Source organism: Trichosurus vulpecula, chromosome 2, assembly GCF_011100635.1.
Source record: "Trichosurus vulpecula isolate mTriVul1 chromosome 2, mTriVul1.pri, whole genome shotgun sequence".
NCBI classification, from domain to species: Eukaryota; Metazoa; Chordata; class Mammalia; order Diprotodontia; family Phalangeridae; genus Trichosurus; species Trichosurus vulpecula.
This window is the reverse complement of record NC_050574.1, coordinates 373,222,495-373,236,933: the sequence shown is the minus strand read 5'-3', so window position 1 is coordinate 373,236,933 and position 14,439 is coordinate 373,222,495. Positions and strand designations below refer to the sequence as shown.

The 14,439-nt window shown below is 34.8% G+C and overlaps 1 protein-coding gene across 1 annotated transcript in view; it reads left to right on the top strand.

Moving 5' to 3' along the window:
- Positions 1-14,439, top strand: part of TTC3 (tetratricopeptide repeat domain 3) — a 142,871-nt gene that overhangs the window by 108,561 nt on the left and 19,871 nt on the right. Inside the window, exons 33-36 of the mRNA XM_036747973.1 lie at positions 3,127-3,973; positions 5,884-5,949; positions 7,206-7,355; positions 9,279-9,418. Of these exons, the coding sequence (XP_036603868.1) occupies positions 3,127-3,973; positions 5,884-5,949; positions 7,206-7,355; positions 9,279-9,418 (1,203 nt within the window). The remainder of the gene's footprint in view (positions 1-3,126; positions 3,974-5,883; positions 5,950-7,205; positions 7,356-9,278; positions 9,419-14,439) is intronic.

Here is a 14,439-nt window from a genome sequence, read left to right as displayed (position 1 = left end):
ATAGATCCTGGGAAACTGAACGTGAAGAAGAAATAACAAAAATCCACTTTACACAGACTAAAATCTACCTTACATTAAAATCCACATTACTTACATCCTCTTTCGTTATCTGTAAAATAAGGACTAGATGATCACCTTCCAGATCACCTTCCAGTGCTAACACTCAATGATTCTGTAAAGATTCCAGTTTTCTTTTGGAAAAGGAGCAATAATATCCACTTTCATTTTCCATTAGTAATAGTTTATTTCATGTGATTATACTATTTTAAAAATCCGGAAATGCATAAAGTTGACCAAAAATAAGAAGAATTCATCCTTTATTATAGTTTCTATTAGCTCTTCTCCTGTAGTATAATATTTCTGCACCTGAGCTTTGGCTCAATGGACATCTTAAAGAATAATTTGTCGAACCATCTAAGGCTTTATTTGTAATTGAACATTCAACAAGCATTAAATACTTACAATGTTTTAGGCACTGTGGTCGACCCCGGAGATGCTAAGACAAAAATAGAACATTCTCTCCTTTCAAGGAGACAACATTCAATGGAGAAAACCAACATATACACAGAAAATTAAATTTTATATATACATACTCATAGTAGCAATAGAGTAATTTCTGGACATAGAACATTAGGAACTAAAGGAACCAAAGTAGTCTTCTGGTAGGATATGGTACTCTAGCCTACTTGGTTATGGACTAATTAGAGGGTAGGAAAGAGGAAGGAAGGGTGCTTTCCAAACATAGGGAATATCCTGGCATAGAGATGGGAAATGGAATGTCATTTATATTGATTGGAACATAAAAGTACAAAAAGGAGAGTTATATGCCGTAAGCCTGGAAAGGTAGGTTGGAACCAAATTATGAAGGGATTTAAAAACCAAGCGAGGGAGTTTATATGTTATTCTAGAGCCAGAAGTGAGCCACTAAATATTCTTGAGTAGGAGAGTAACATGGTCATATATATGATTTTTTTTTTAGTTTGGTAGCTGTTTCTGAAAGATGGATTAGGGGAGGGAGAGGCTTGAGACAGGGACTAACCTTTATTTGGCATTTTTTAACCAAGATACTCAACATTATTAAGGCCTTTATTCTTTTGCCTCATTGTCCTACAGTGGCTTGTTTTCTTTTAAGTTCACACTGACACTTCAGAAGAAGGAAAGAAGAAAAGGAAGCCAGGCTTTGTGTTATGCAGTCATAAATGCTTTGAATGTAATTCATTTGTAATTAGTATATTTTCTTTAAAAAAAATCCACAGTACTAGCTGCATAACAGTGGCTTCCAAACTGCTTAAAAACATTTTCTTGTTCTTCACCCTTGGCAGAGTATTTCCCTGGTTTGTGGGATCTAGGGTAAAGAAGACCGGGGTTCAGATGTTTTCTCAGACACTAACCAGAGTAAGTCACCTGACTTCTCTGAGCCTCAGTCTCCTCATATGTAAAATGAAGATAATAGTACCTGCATCACAGGCTAGTTGTAAGGATCTAATGAGAATATTACAAAGCTCTTTATTAATCTTTAAGTGTTATAGAAATGTCAACTATTATTACTGTTAAGTTGCTTAAAAAGTACTTTCTGATGAATTTTTCCCTAAAAAAACACTTCTGAATGACATCCTGTCTTATACATATGTCAGTCTTCTAGACTGAAATTAAGGCATGAGAAAGAGAACCCCATGGAGGCTGAGAGAGGGAAAGAGGGTATGTATAAGTCTGGAACAGGTGAGGAGACTGGACACAGGAAAGGAGACAGGTGTGAATGGTCAGAGCTAAGAACTATTTGGCTCTTGTGGTTCTGAATTATTTCATAATTTGTAAATAATTCCATCCAGAATGTATGAACCACCATACATTCTCCACCAATGGAGTCTCTCAGTAAGCCTAGGTTTATTAATTGCCTACTTCGTGACAGGCCTGGTGCTAGGCACTGGGGAAAAAATTGCAGAAGGGAAAATTGTCCCTGCTGTAAAGCTTACATCCTAGCCAGGCAAGACAACATGATTGGTGCGTAAAACATTAGCAGCTGAAGGGCTCAGAAAGGTCTCGTGTAGAAGATTGTATTTAAGGTGAGTCTTGAAGGAAACTAGGAATTCTTAGAGTTGGAGATTAGGAAGGAGTGTGTTTTAGACATGCAGGACAGTCAGTGCTGTGGGGAATAGAACTGATAATCAATTCAGCAGGCATACAAGAATTGCCTTATATAGTAAGGGCGCATTATATGACATGAATTTGTAGCGAGCCCAGTCAACACCATTGTGTCAGGACAACCTCAAACTCTGTTCAGCAGTATGTGAGTAATTTTTTACCCCAGGCACAAGGGAGCCTGGAATATAAAAGCAGAGCATAGGGTAGAGTTGAACCAGTCAAGTAAAGGGTGGAGACTGGAAAGGGAGGAAGGTGAAGCCAAAGCAGGGACGATGACTTAGGAAAGTTCTTCAAGGTGGATGGGATTGGAGAGAAACAAAGATGCAATAATAGGTTATGAACAGATAAAGGAATTTCAGAATTCTTGATCAGGGAACACTTGTGGGTAGGATCAAGAGGGTAACCATCCTGGCGTGTAGATGAAGTGAAGAGGACTAGGTTATGGATCTTAGACTAGGAACTAGAAGATATGTGAGTTTAAGGGAACATCAGAATGTATATTGGATTGCACTTGTATAAGGGCAGGAATTGGGAGTAGTGTGAGAGACTGTGAACGAGGTACTAGGCAACTGGGGATTCAATATCCCTGTGATTGAAATTTGTAACTATTGTCTTACCTTTTCTTTACCTGAGTGAATTTTCCTTCTTTTTAGTACTTTTTTATATTTTGAGGATAGTTGAATTTACGTATGATAGCTTTATTCTTCTTTAACCTTTACTCTTCAAAGCAGAGAAATTGAGAAATTTGTTTTCAAAGGCCAAAACTGGATGAAATTATATTTGTATTATTGTTTGTATAATATTTTCACTTTGTTCTCGTTTCTCATAAAAAAGTGATTATGTGATTCTAGAAGATATTCCACAGGAGGGAGAATTTTTTATGGTTGTAGGAGTAATTGAAGAAATACTGCTTCTTTCAAACATTTAAATAAAGCTTATGAATGGAAAGTAATTTCCATAATAACCGTAAAATATTTTTTAAAGCTATTTTTCTCAGATCCTGGAAGAACATGGCCCTTTGGAAATTGATGACAAGTTATTGGTTGGAGAATATGAACATTTTCCTGAAGAAACTAGGAAGATTGTAGAGGAGGCAGGAGGCTTAAAATCTTTTCTTTTGGATTCTCTTCGCTTTGTTATGATAGACAATTATATTGGATTGATGAAAGATGCTGTTCAACTTAAGAAAAATAAGACCACTGGAGCAGCGGGGGAAGAAAGTACTAGTTTGGATGAGAAAGACTCAGTGTTCTCTCCATGCTTTCAGAAAAATGCTTCCCAGCTCAGACTACAGTTGAATCCAGCAGCTAAGGAATTTAAACCAGTATCTTCTAATTCTTTCGTACCAGGATCTAAAAATAAAAAAATAAATAAAGCTGCAAAGTATGTAACCCCAGGATATATGCCATATATTCCTTTTAATACAGTTTTTCCTAATCAAGGATTTGACACCAGTAACGCATCAGTATCTTATGCAAATATGTTGCCACAGTCGACTCAATGCATTAGTGTATACACAACTGTATCTGATATATCTTCAGATTATCAAACAAAAAGAAAAGTACCACTAGTGTCAGCTGTGTCTCCCATCACAGATACTGAAAGACCAATCCTTGAACAAGAAGGTTCCTCTGATAAACTTACTTGTGAAAAACAGATTGATCAGGACACTCAGAAAACAACGGTAAAGTCAGAAAAAGATAATACTGACAAAGATGCATACATCAGCAATAATGATCATTGTGATTTTGGTACTAGTAAACTGGAAACAGAAATGAAAAATACTGATGTCATTAAAAGTACTCCATGTGTACGAATGGTTGCCATACAGGTAAGACATTAAATTAGGAAAGAGTTTATTGGTAATATTGAACATATTAAATTTGCACTCTGTCAGTTTTTCTTGGATAAACTCTTAGAATGATCTGTTTAGGGTTTGTGAAGCCATATTGGTAATTAATATTTTCTGCCTTTGAATATTTAAGAATAATAGAAATACTTCTTTAGGATGTCTTAAAGCTTTGTTCTGCAAAAAGAAAGGGGGATGAATCAGTCAATATCCGCAATTTCCCTCAAGATCTTTAATTCTTTGAAAGGATGCTACCATTAAAGTTACTTTGTTAAACAAATTTTTATTTTTTCTAACAGTTAATGAAGGCAGTGTGTTTTGTGATTATTGTTTTAGTACCAACCTACCTAAGTCTAGAGAGACTGATCATCAGTAAATTGGCTACCATGAGATGAATTGTTTTGACCAGAATACCCATGAAATAATCTATGAGACATGTGGTCTACATAATTGGAAGAACTACTGAAATTGATAAAATCTTAGATCTATTCAAGTAGTAAACTACAATGTTTTTGAAGAGTTTTCTGTTAGTAGTCACTAATTCTCAAAGAAAAATTTTTCCAAGAAAAAATAACAAGCTTGCAAATTTTGAAATGAGCATTTTTAGTGCTACGGATTGAAACAAAAGTTTAAAAAGCTAAACTTTGAATATATAAGTAACTGAAAGATAAATTGATATCAGTATCTATTAATCTCATTTGTCACCATTATTTTATTTGTTATTTCTAAGTTTCCCAGTTAGTTAATTTTTGTGGATTTAAATTCATTATTGTTAAATAAGCAGAATTTCCACATACTTAGGTATATTTGAAAATCTTTTTTTTTTTTAAATTCTCCTGGTTGCAACTCTTTTACTAGAAGGCAGTCTCTTAATTTTCACTAGTTATTATGGAAGCTTTTTTATTTTAGAAAAAAGAGAAACATTCACATTGCTTTACTAAAATATGTATGTTACATTTCTAAAGTAAGAAAACCTTGAGAAATACAGCTCAATAATCCATACAATTGACTGAAGATTGAATTATGAATTGTGTCACTGACCTTTGAGGTAAAGTTGCCTAATTCATTCAACTTCCATGTGCCTGTTTCCTCCGCTATAAACTGCTTATTAAGATGTGGATAGGGACTTGACTTATGATTTTGCTGGCGTAAGAAATCCCTGGTAAGTAATCTGTCTACAAAGGCAAGTTAGCACCTTCTCTGCAACATACAGTTTTAGAGCAGGTATTCTTAATTTGGAGTCTATGAACTTGTTTGTTAGTTTTTAATATTTTGGTAATTATTTCATATAATTGGTTTCCTTGTTGATCGTGTACATTTTATTTTGTGCATTTATAAACATTCTGAGAAGGGGTTCATACATAAAATGTTAAAAAAAAACCCTTGTCCTTAGAGACCTGTCCAGAGCCCTGAGGGTAATTGTCTTCCCCAAAGCCACACGGCCAGTGTTGTGTTGGAAGCGAGACTTGAGTCCAGGGTCCCCTGTCTCGCAAGTAGGATCTCTCCCTACTACATCATGTTGCCTCTCTTTTGCTAGTTACATTTTTTAAATTGCATTAATAAGAAGCATTCAGCTATGGAGACCAAACAAAAATAATTAGCACTATAAATTAAGCATTCCCTAAGCACAACTTTGAAAAGTCCCACAAACCAAATTCTACCCAAAGGTTAGATTTAGACCATGATACCAGAAGTAACCAACCTAAAGTCTTAGATCATCGACATCCAAGTTTCTTTTTCCGTTATACTTATTCTGGTTCATCCAGTGCTACGGAGACTAGTTCAGGGGAAATTTATTCTTATTTCGGAAATTAATTTATTATACCTTGTTAATTTGAGATAATCTCATTTTTAACAATTTTAAAGTAACCGATGTTTGTGTTGTGCAACAGGTGAAAAAAGACTTAATCCACCAGGAGGTTAATACGGTGCCTTTTAGTCCATTTGAAACACAACAAGTAAGTCCAAACTGTGCTAAAATAAAAGTTTTGTTTTTGTTTGAAAAGAAAAAGAGGTGCTAAATATCTATTATCATCATCATTATTATTATTAAATTTCATTATTACAAGAGGGTGATTTGGAATTATAAAGAGATTTGTACAATCTTATTTTGCATGGGAAATATCAGATAAAAGTATGTTGATAAAGTATTTATAAATCTTCACATTTCCTTTTGAAAAAATGAAATGGAAATTAACCGGAACAACAAGAGGCTTTTGTTAATGTTTTAATTTGGTCTTTGTCTGCATTGCATTTTCCTTTAGTGATTATAGTATTCAGTCGTTAATGGTATGTCAATGGCTGTGGGGAAAGTTAGTTTTATTTCTGAGTTAGCATATAGGGGTTTTTAGTAAGCATTTGTTTTATGTATTTGGCAAGTGACAAAATTCTTTCCACATAAAACACATTTTTATTGAATAACATCTTTTTGAACATAAACCCCACAAGTAACCTAAGTTCTTATATTTTATGTTAAACTGGATAATTATACTAACATTTATTAAGTGCTTTCTGTGTACATAGCATTGTGTTTCATTGAGGCAGGTAAAAAAAATTAGATAAGGTATGGCATCTGCCTTGATGAAAATTACAGCACACATTCTCAAGGGCAAATTTCTTAGGTTTTTTTCTTTAACTAGATATTTTACTAGAGCTAATAAATATAAGGAACCTAAATCTCATAGGCACTGAGCATAATTCTAGATGATTAGCTTAAAACCCCAGTTGGTTGGGTTTTGGGTTTTGTTAAGGAAATCTTGATTCTAATTCATTGGAATAAGAAAGTGTAGCATTCCCTGGTGATTTGGAAGAGTGCAGGTTAATTTCAACAATGAGTTTTCTAAAGCTGCATTATTCTTTCATTATGTGCTTTGCTTAGATACAAATTATAAAACCATAAGTAACAAACTGTAGAACTCACATATTTCTATCTCTCAAGTTATTTCAAAGTATTCATAAATAAACTGAATTTACTTAGCTGTAGGAATCAGCAGAATAAAGTGATCCCAGGCCAGTTCTGTTCTAGGAGAATGGTCTCCTGAAAACTAATTGCCAAAGCTCTGACTAGCTAAACTTATCTAAATTTTACTAGCTAAGTTAACTCCAGTTATGAGGGTTAACTAGCGTGGAACAGCCATACTTTAGTTATAGAACTGTTGAATTTATCCTCCTATGGGGTGTTTTTTAAGTTTGTAATTTTATGATTTAATTGTAGGGTGATATTTTACGAATGGAAAAGGAACATCAAGTATTACAAGAGCAACTTAAAGAAGCAAGGGAAAAATATGAACAGTTAAAATGTAGAAGTACAGAGGAGACCAGAGAGCTGGAAGAAAAACTGAAAAGAACAACAGAAGAAAATAAGGTAATTTTGCCATCCAAGACATTATAAGACAAGACAACTGTAGTTGTCCAAGTCTCCATAAAGTTTTTAGAACATTGATAGTTTAAAATCTCTCAATAGTTCCCATGTAAGTTTTCTTTTATAATGCCATAATAATATCTTAATCAATGGCAGTTTAAAGGCATGAGTTTTTGGCCCTAAAGAAGTTGAGAAAATACATCTTCCTCACTTGTTTGCAGAGGTTAGGGACTATAGATATGGAACATTATACATACTGTCAAATCAGTTAATGTGTTGATTAGTTTTACTGTACTGTTTTTTTTTTTCCTCCTCTTTTTCTTCTTTGTTACAAGGGATTGGGCTTATTGCATGGGGGGGAAGGGAGGGAGGGATGTATTCAGAATTGAGAGTAATGTAAAAATGATATATCAGCAACAGTTATTTAAATGATAAAAATAGCAAGTACCACATTACCACTGGTAGAATGCTGCTAAAGACAGGGATAAACAAGATTAGGCCAGTTAGAGCAACAAAGAGAGCTCCTCAGAAGCTTTTACTGTCTCAGTTTCTTGCTGACCGAGGCCTGGTATCCAGCTATCAAGTCAACTGTGTTTCTGGGCTAGAATTCACTAAGCCTTAAAAGAGCTTTAATTAGCTCAGGTCCCCTACAAGTGAATCGTCATACTTCTCTATCTAGGAGCCTATTTATGTCTAAAGGAAAAGCCATGGCAAAGAATATTCTTGTCTTCACAGCCTCAGTCACTCAAATTGCCTACTGGGAGCAAAGTTCCTACCCAGTCATAGGGAATTTTAGTAGTACTTAAGATAAAGTTTAAGGTTCTCCTTAAAACAGTAAGAAACAAGATTCATACCCAAGTATGAATCCATTTAATCAGGAGACTTTTCTTACATCTAGCTTATATTAACTTTATTGTATGAATGAAAGTTTTAATTGAGAGGAAAGCATAAGTAAGTAATATTGGAGCATTCAATATCATAAAGGACAGAGCAGGTCCAGGCCAGACTAGGGGTTCTACAACATGGGACTTGTGCAAACTGAAATAGTGAGTTCTGGGAACCAGAGGGAAAAAAAAGAGAGAAGTTACAAAAGAGATATTTAAAAAAGAAAGAAAACAACGGGAGAATGCCAGAGATAAAACATCTATTTGAAAATTTTGCCTAGGGACAGCAAAGGGAAAGAAAACTTCTCCCATCTACTTCTCTCTCTTGCCACACATAACAACCTTGCTCCCCTGTTCCTAGGAGCCAAAATTTGAGCTGATAATTTGTATCCTGGGAGCTTACTCAGTATGTATAACATTATTTATATAGGAATGTGTTTTATAAATGAAAATTTTGGAAGACAACCCATTCATGAGTTGAAATGTTTATTTTACCTATGTTGATAGTTACATTTTTTAAAAAGAAAAACTGAATTTGTATCTTTTGCCTTTCCATAGGGCACCTATGCAAGCTTAACCTGAATTATCACTGTTCATCTGATAGCATAAATTTCAGGCATCTAAAGTACTTGCCCTGTTGGCCAAAATTTCCCTTTCATGAGACTTTTATTCAACAGTATTGCTTGTTAGATATCTCTCTAGTGGTAGATAAGAAAGATCTGTAATTCTGTGTCAGTTGTTCACATGTGAGTGCTTTCTTCCAAAGTGTTTAAGTGTATTTACTATTTCTCCTACAATCCTTTTTGATTAATTTACATTTATAGAAGTGTTTTCTAAATAAAAGGAATATTCAACTCATCCTCTTAAAATGATCACCAGTTTCTTAACAGGATAGTCCAAATTAATGAGGTTTTATGGTGTATATTAAAAGAAAATTGTACATGTCAGCTTTCAAGTTTATAAAAGTCAAATGCCTTTTCTACTTACTATTGTCAACTATTATTTAAATCAACTTTGCCATTAATGTAATCTTTGATCATAGATTTCCAAGACTGAATTGAATTGGTTTCATCAAGATTTGGAAATAGAAATGAAAAAATGGCAACAGGAAAAAAAGGAAAATCAAGAAAAATTAAAAACTCTAAGAAATAAAGTTAAAAAGCTTACAGATACCAGTGAAATGTAAGTGACAAGGCTAAAAGGTGACCATGTATTATTGATATTATTTCAAAGAAGAGTACTTACATATTTTAACAATTCTAATGATAATTTGTAGATTAAGCTGAATGAGATCTATAGATATTATGTAGACTCATTTTCCCTAGAAATTTTCATTTCATAATCGTTTCTGTGTGATATCTTGAAATTTGTAAAATAATTTTATATCTAATTTAAACATTAACTGACTTTGGAAAGGAATGAATTATTTATGTATCTTTTCCAGTTATAAAAATCTATTTCCTAAATATATATCGATATACATGTTGATTACTTTTCTCTTATGTCCCCAAAATTACTGAAATTGTATACTATAATTTGAGGAGCACGGTATGTCCTAGACCACCCCTAAACAAAATTGTGAAGTAGGTTGTTTGTCTTCAGAATTCTGTCTACCCTTCTTTCCCATGTCTTATGTTTCTACCCATCTCTGACCTTCCTCTCTCTCACACACACCCAGATGTAGCACCTGTTCTGAACCTATTTCTTTATTATCAGAACTTGGCATGTATGTATCCTATCCATGCCATGACAGAAAGGTTTTATGGTTTTTGTTGCTTAGTTGTTTCAGACATCTCCAACTCTTTGTAACCCCATTTGGGGTTTTCCTGGCAAAGATACTTGAGTGATTTGCCATTTCCTACTCCAGCTTATTTTATAGCTGAAGAGACTGAGGCAAACAGGGTTTAAGTAACTTGCCCAGGTTCACATAGCTATTAAGTGTCTGAGGCCAGATTTGAACCCAGGTTCAAACTCCAGGGCAAACACCTAGCTAGCTGAGTTATCCCTCAAAAAGAGATTTTAAACAAAAAAGTGCAAAGGAATGGATATTTAATGGTAACGATACTATATACTGGATAAACTGGTAGGAGATATATTTTACCTGTATCCCCTCCATTCGTGCCACATAAAATGACCAACTATTCCAGTTAGGTGTAAGGCTGGCCCTGCACATATCACACTGTCTACATTAATATCATTGAATAATCACTCAGGTACCTGACCAGAATGTGTGCCACAATGTAGTATGCTGGTCAGTCCCCAGACTCTGGACTACTTCACTGTCTGATATACTCTATTTGATTATACCCAGTAAGACAGCCAGCCATTCTCAGAGGACTTCAAAGATTCAAAAGCAATTAGAAGCCATTATTTTAAGACCAATGCACCTTCTGGGTGTACATTGTTCTCATCTTTGAAGGGCATTGTACTCCCCTTTATATCTATTGTAAGTGTATTGTCACCCTCATTCACAAGAACTGTCAGCTCCTTGAGGGAAGGGACTCTTTTTGCCTTTCTTTGTATCCCCAGCATTTAGCACAGTGTGCCTAAATTATTGGCTAACTGAATGAGGACTATGCTTCCAAGGGCCACACCAAAACAGGATGGTAATGTTTCATGCAGAAATTTGCCAGAATGAAATTATCATTTATACTAAAGAACATGTTACCAGTTTTATAGTATAATTCATTTATTATTGTTTTTATCTGTAACAATTCAGAGAAAAATTATAAACTTCTCTTTTGTATCATGTTTACATACTCCCAAACAAATGATTTAAAGCTGCGTTCTTAAATTTGTTTACTTATACTCAAAATTAGACCCTTTGTTCATTTTTTCTATGAAAAACATGTTTCTCCTTTTAAAGACATATATAAGGATCAAAATTTTTTGTTTGTGTCACCATAGTTATTCAATAAATTTTCTATATGCAGGAATAAGAAGTATTGTCTTTGCATGAATATGGAGCAGTTATTTATGTTATATTTAGGAAGTGTCCAAGAGAAGCCTGTAAGGCCCACCTCCCCTCAATCCTCTTTAAGGAGGTATTACCCCTTGACTATCACACCTCTCTCTCTCTCTCCACCCCCTCTTTCCCTGTCTCTCTCTCTCTCTTTCTCTTCCCCCCCCTTAACTCCCCACCCCCTTTCCACCCCTCACCCCCACCCTGCTCAATCACCTCAACTTGGGCCATATAGCCAGTGGTGACATTCAAATAAATTAACAAAGGGTTCTGCGTGGAACCGAGCCAAGGCCCTGCCCCTGCTAACAACTGGTTCGCTGAATTCAACCTAAAATTAGGTACCGGTTCTGCCAAACCAGTGTGAACCACCTAAATCCCACCACTGCATATAGGTACAAGGCCCTAGGGGTGACCTTATTATGAAGGAATACACTCCCCTACTTAACACTTCATCAGTGTAATTCCTGCTTACACAATATATACACCATTAGATCTTAAACATAGCCATTTACTTAAAGCAAAAGCAATAAAAATTATAATATCACGGGTACTTAGTATAAACAAATTCAAGAATAATCAGTGTGTCAGATCCAAACATAAACCTGATTCAGACTCTTCTAACAGTGCACTAAATAGGGACATATTTATATAAACTTTGCAGGGAGGCACATGAGTAAGAAAAAACCATGTGTGTAGAGTTTGAATTCAAGTCTTTCTGACTCCAGGCCCAGAGCTCTGTCCACTGAACCACCTAGCAGTTCTTATAGGAGCTGATGTGAAATGATCTTTGGAACCATTCGTTAATTCATCAGCCTTCAGAGGCCAGAATTATCATCCCTAAGATCATGGTTCCTAAGTGCTTCTGAAATGCTTGTTGGATTAAATTAAATTGGATTGAATTAGAAATTTTAAAATAGTTCTGTGTTTTGTGATGTTGACTGATTTCTTTATGTTGGACTTTTCGCTCTGCTGTGACTAAATGCCAATATTAATACTTTAAGTACTTAATCAGTTTGTATTTTCAGTGGGATGTTACATTAATTTCTGTGATTATCTGTTTTTCATTGCCTCTGTCAAAATTATTTTTGCTTTGATCCCGGGACTGTGTATTTGTATGAAAGTCTGGAAAGTTAATGGGAAAATGTTCATTTTTTAGAAAAAGATAAGGAGTTGTAAGCTTACTTTACTATTACTGACTTCCTTAGCTTTGAATTCATGATGCTTTACTTTTCTTATCTTTCTTATGTTTCAAATGAGCATTGTGGTATTTACTAGTAAAAAGATACTCTACATTCTCAAAATAATGCAGGTGCTTCTAAATATCACTTTTTTCTTTAATCGATTGCAGTGTTTCAGAGCACATTGTTTTTTAAAATTATTTTTCTGAATTAAAACACCAAAAAAGAACATGTGCATACATACAGCAGGACACAAAAAGAATTTCATATAAAATTGAATCTCCATTTCTTAACATTTTTAAAAAAAGAAATAGTTTACCCACATCACTTTCATTACTATCCTGCTTGTCTATGCTTCTTTCTGAACTTTCTTCTGTTCTCCTCTGTGTATTTTAAATTTTTTTTTTTAGTTATCAAGCATTTATTTTTTTTCTCCCTCCTACTTTCTCCCACTGAAAAATGAGAAAAAGAAAAATCCTCGTAACATATGCATAATCAAGCAAAATAAATCCCATAGCCATGTCTAAGAATGGACTATCATTCTGCTTATTTATTTCATTACTTCTTTGTCAGGCAATGGTTAGCATTCTCCATGATAGATCCTCTGGAAGCATGGTGATCATTACATTAAGCAGAATTTTTACATCTTTCAAAAATATTCTAACAATATTATTATGGTATAAATTGTTTTCATGGTTCTGCTCACTTTACTTGGCATCAATTCATACAAGTCTGTTCTTAGAAATCATCTCTTTCATCATTTCTTACACCACAGTAGTATTCCATTGCATTCATAGACCATAATTTGTTTAGTCATTCCACAATTGGTGGGTACTCCCTTAGTTTCTAGTTCTTTGTAACAACAAAAACAGGTGCTTTAAACATTTTTGTACATATAACATGTTTTCTTCTTTCTTTGATTTATGACTCTACTGTACATTTTTTTAGATGGTGTTCCTTTTGGGGAGCATCACTATTGCTTCCTCCATCCCCATCATTAAAAACTGAGAGAAGTGGTGGGGGAAACTTTAAACATAAGAAAAGTCAAGCAAAACTAATCCACATCGTGGCTATATCCAGAAACATATGTCTCTGTGCCAAAGAGGTGGCCAGTATATAAACCTTTATTTTAAAAAGTAACTCATTGCCTTCCAAGAGTTTACATTTTATTAACGGAGACAATGTATTGTGTACTGTGAGTATGTAAGTTTATGCAAAGCAAAAAGTAGGTAACTGCTCCCTGAGGATGGGGGGGGACAGCAGGGAATGAAAAGAGAGAAATACAATCAGATTATTCCTTGGTCAGGAAAGGCTTCATGTCCTTTGCCCTCTTCCCTTTCTATACTCTCCCAACTTAGTTACCTGTTCAACTGCCAGGGCTATCATTTTTATCTTTATGCAGATGGCTCTATTATGTCCAGCCCTCAGCTCTCCTGAGCACCAGTCCCACTTCTTATGTCCAAAATAGAGCTCATCATCTTTCCCTCCAAATTCGCCCTCCCCCTGGTGAACCTCTCTGTTTCTGTTGAGGGTATCACCATTTTTCCAGTCTCCCAGATTATGGCCTCATGGTTACCCTTGACTTCTCATTCACGTTCATTCCACATATCCAGTCATTGGCTAAATCTGGGCATTTCTACCTCCCGAGCACTTCTCATATCCAACCCCTTCTTTCTCCTCATATAGCAGCTATCTTAGTTTAATCCTTCCTCACCTCTCAACCGCAGTATTGCAGTGATCTCCTTATTTGTCTCCCTGCCCCAGATCTTTTCCCAAAACTGCCAAAGTAATTTTCCTTGTGTTGATCTGACTATATCATTCCTCTATTCAGTAAACTTCATACTTCCTAGAGGATAAACTATATAAATCTGCTTTTGTAGCCCTTCACAATTCAACCCTGACCTATCTTTCCACCCTCATTATACAGTGATTCAAAACAGTTAAGCTTTTTTAAATATGTGTTAGTCAGTAGCCAGGTTACATATAAGCCTATAGTAAAAACCTATTTGTAAAGGAAATATGTTATTTCTAGAATCTAGAAGAAAATTGAGAAATGTAAGGGT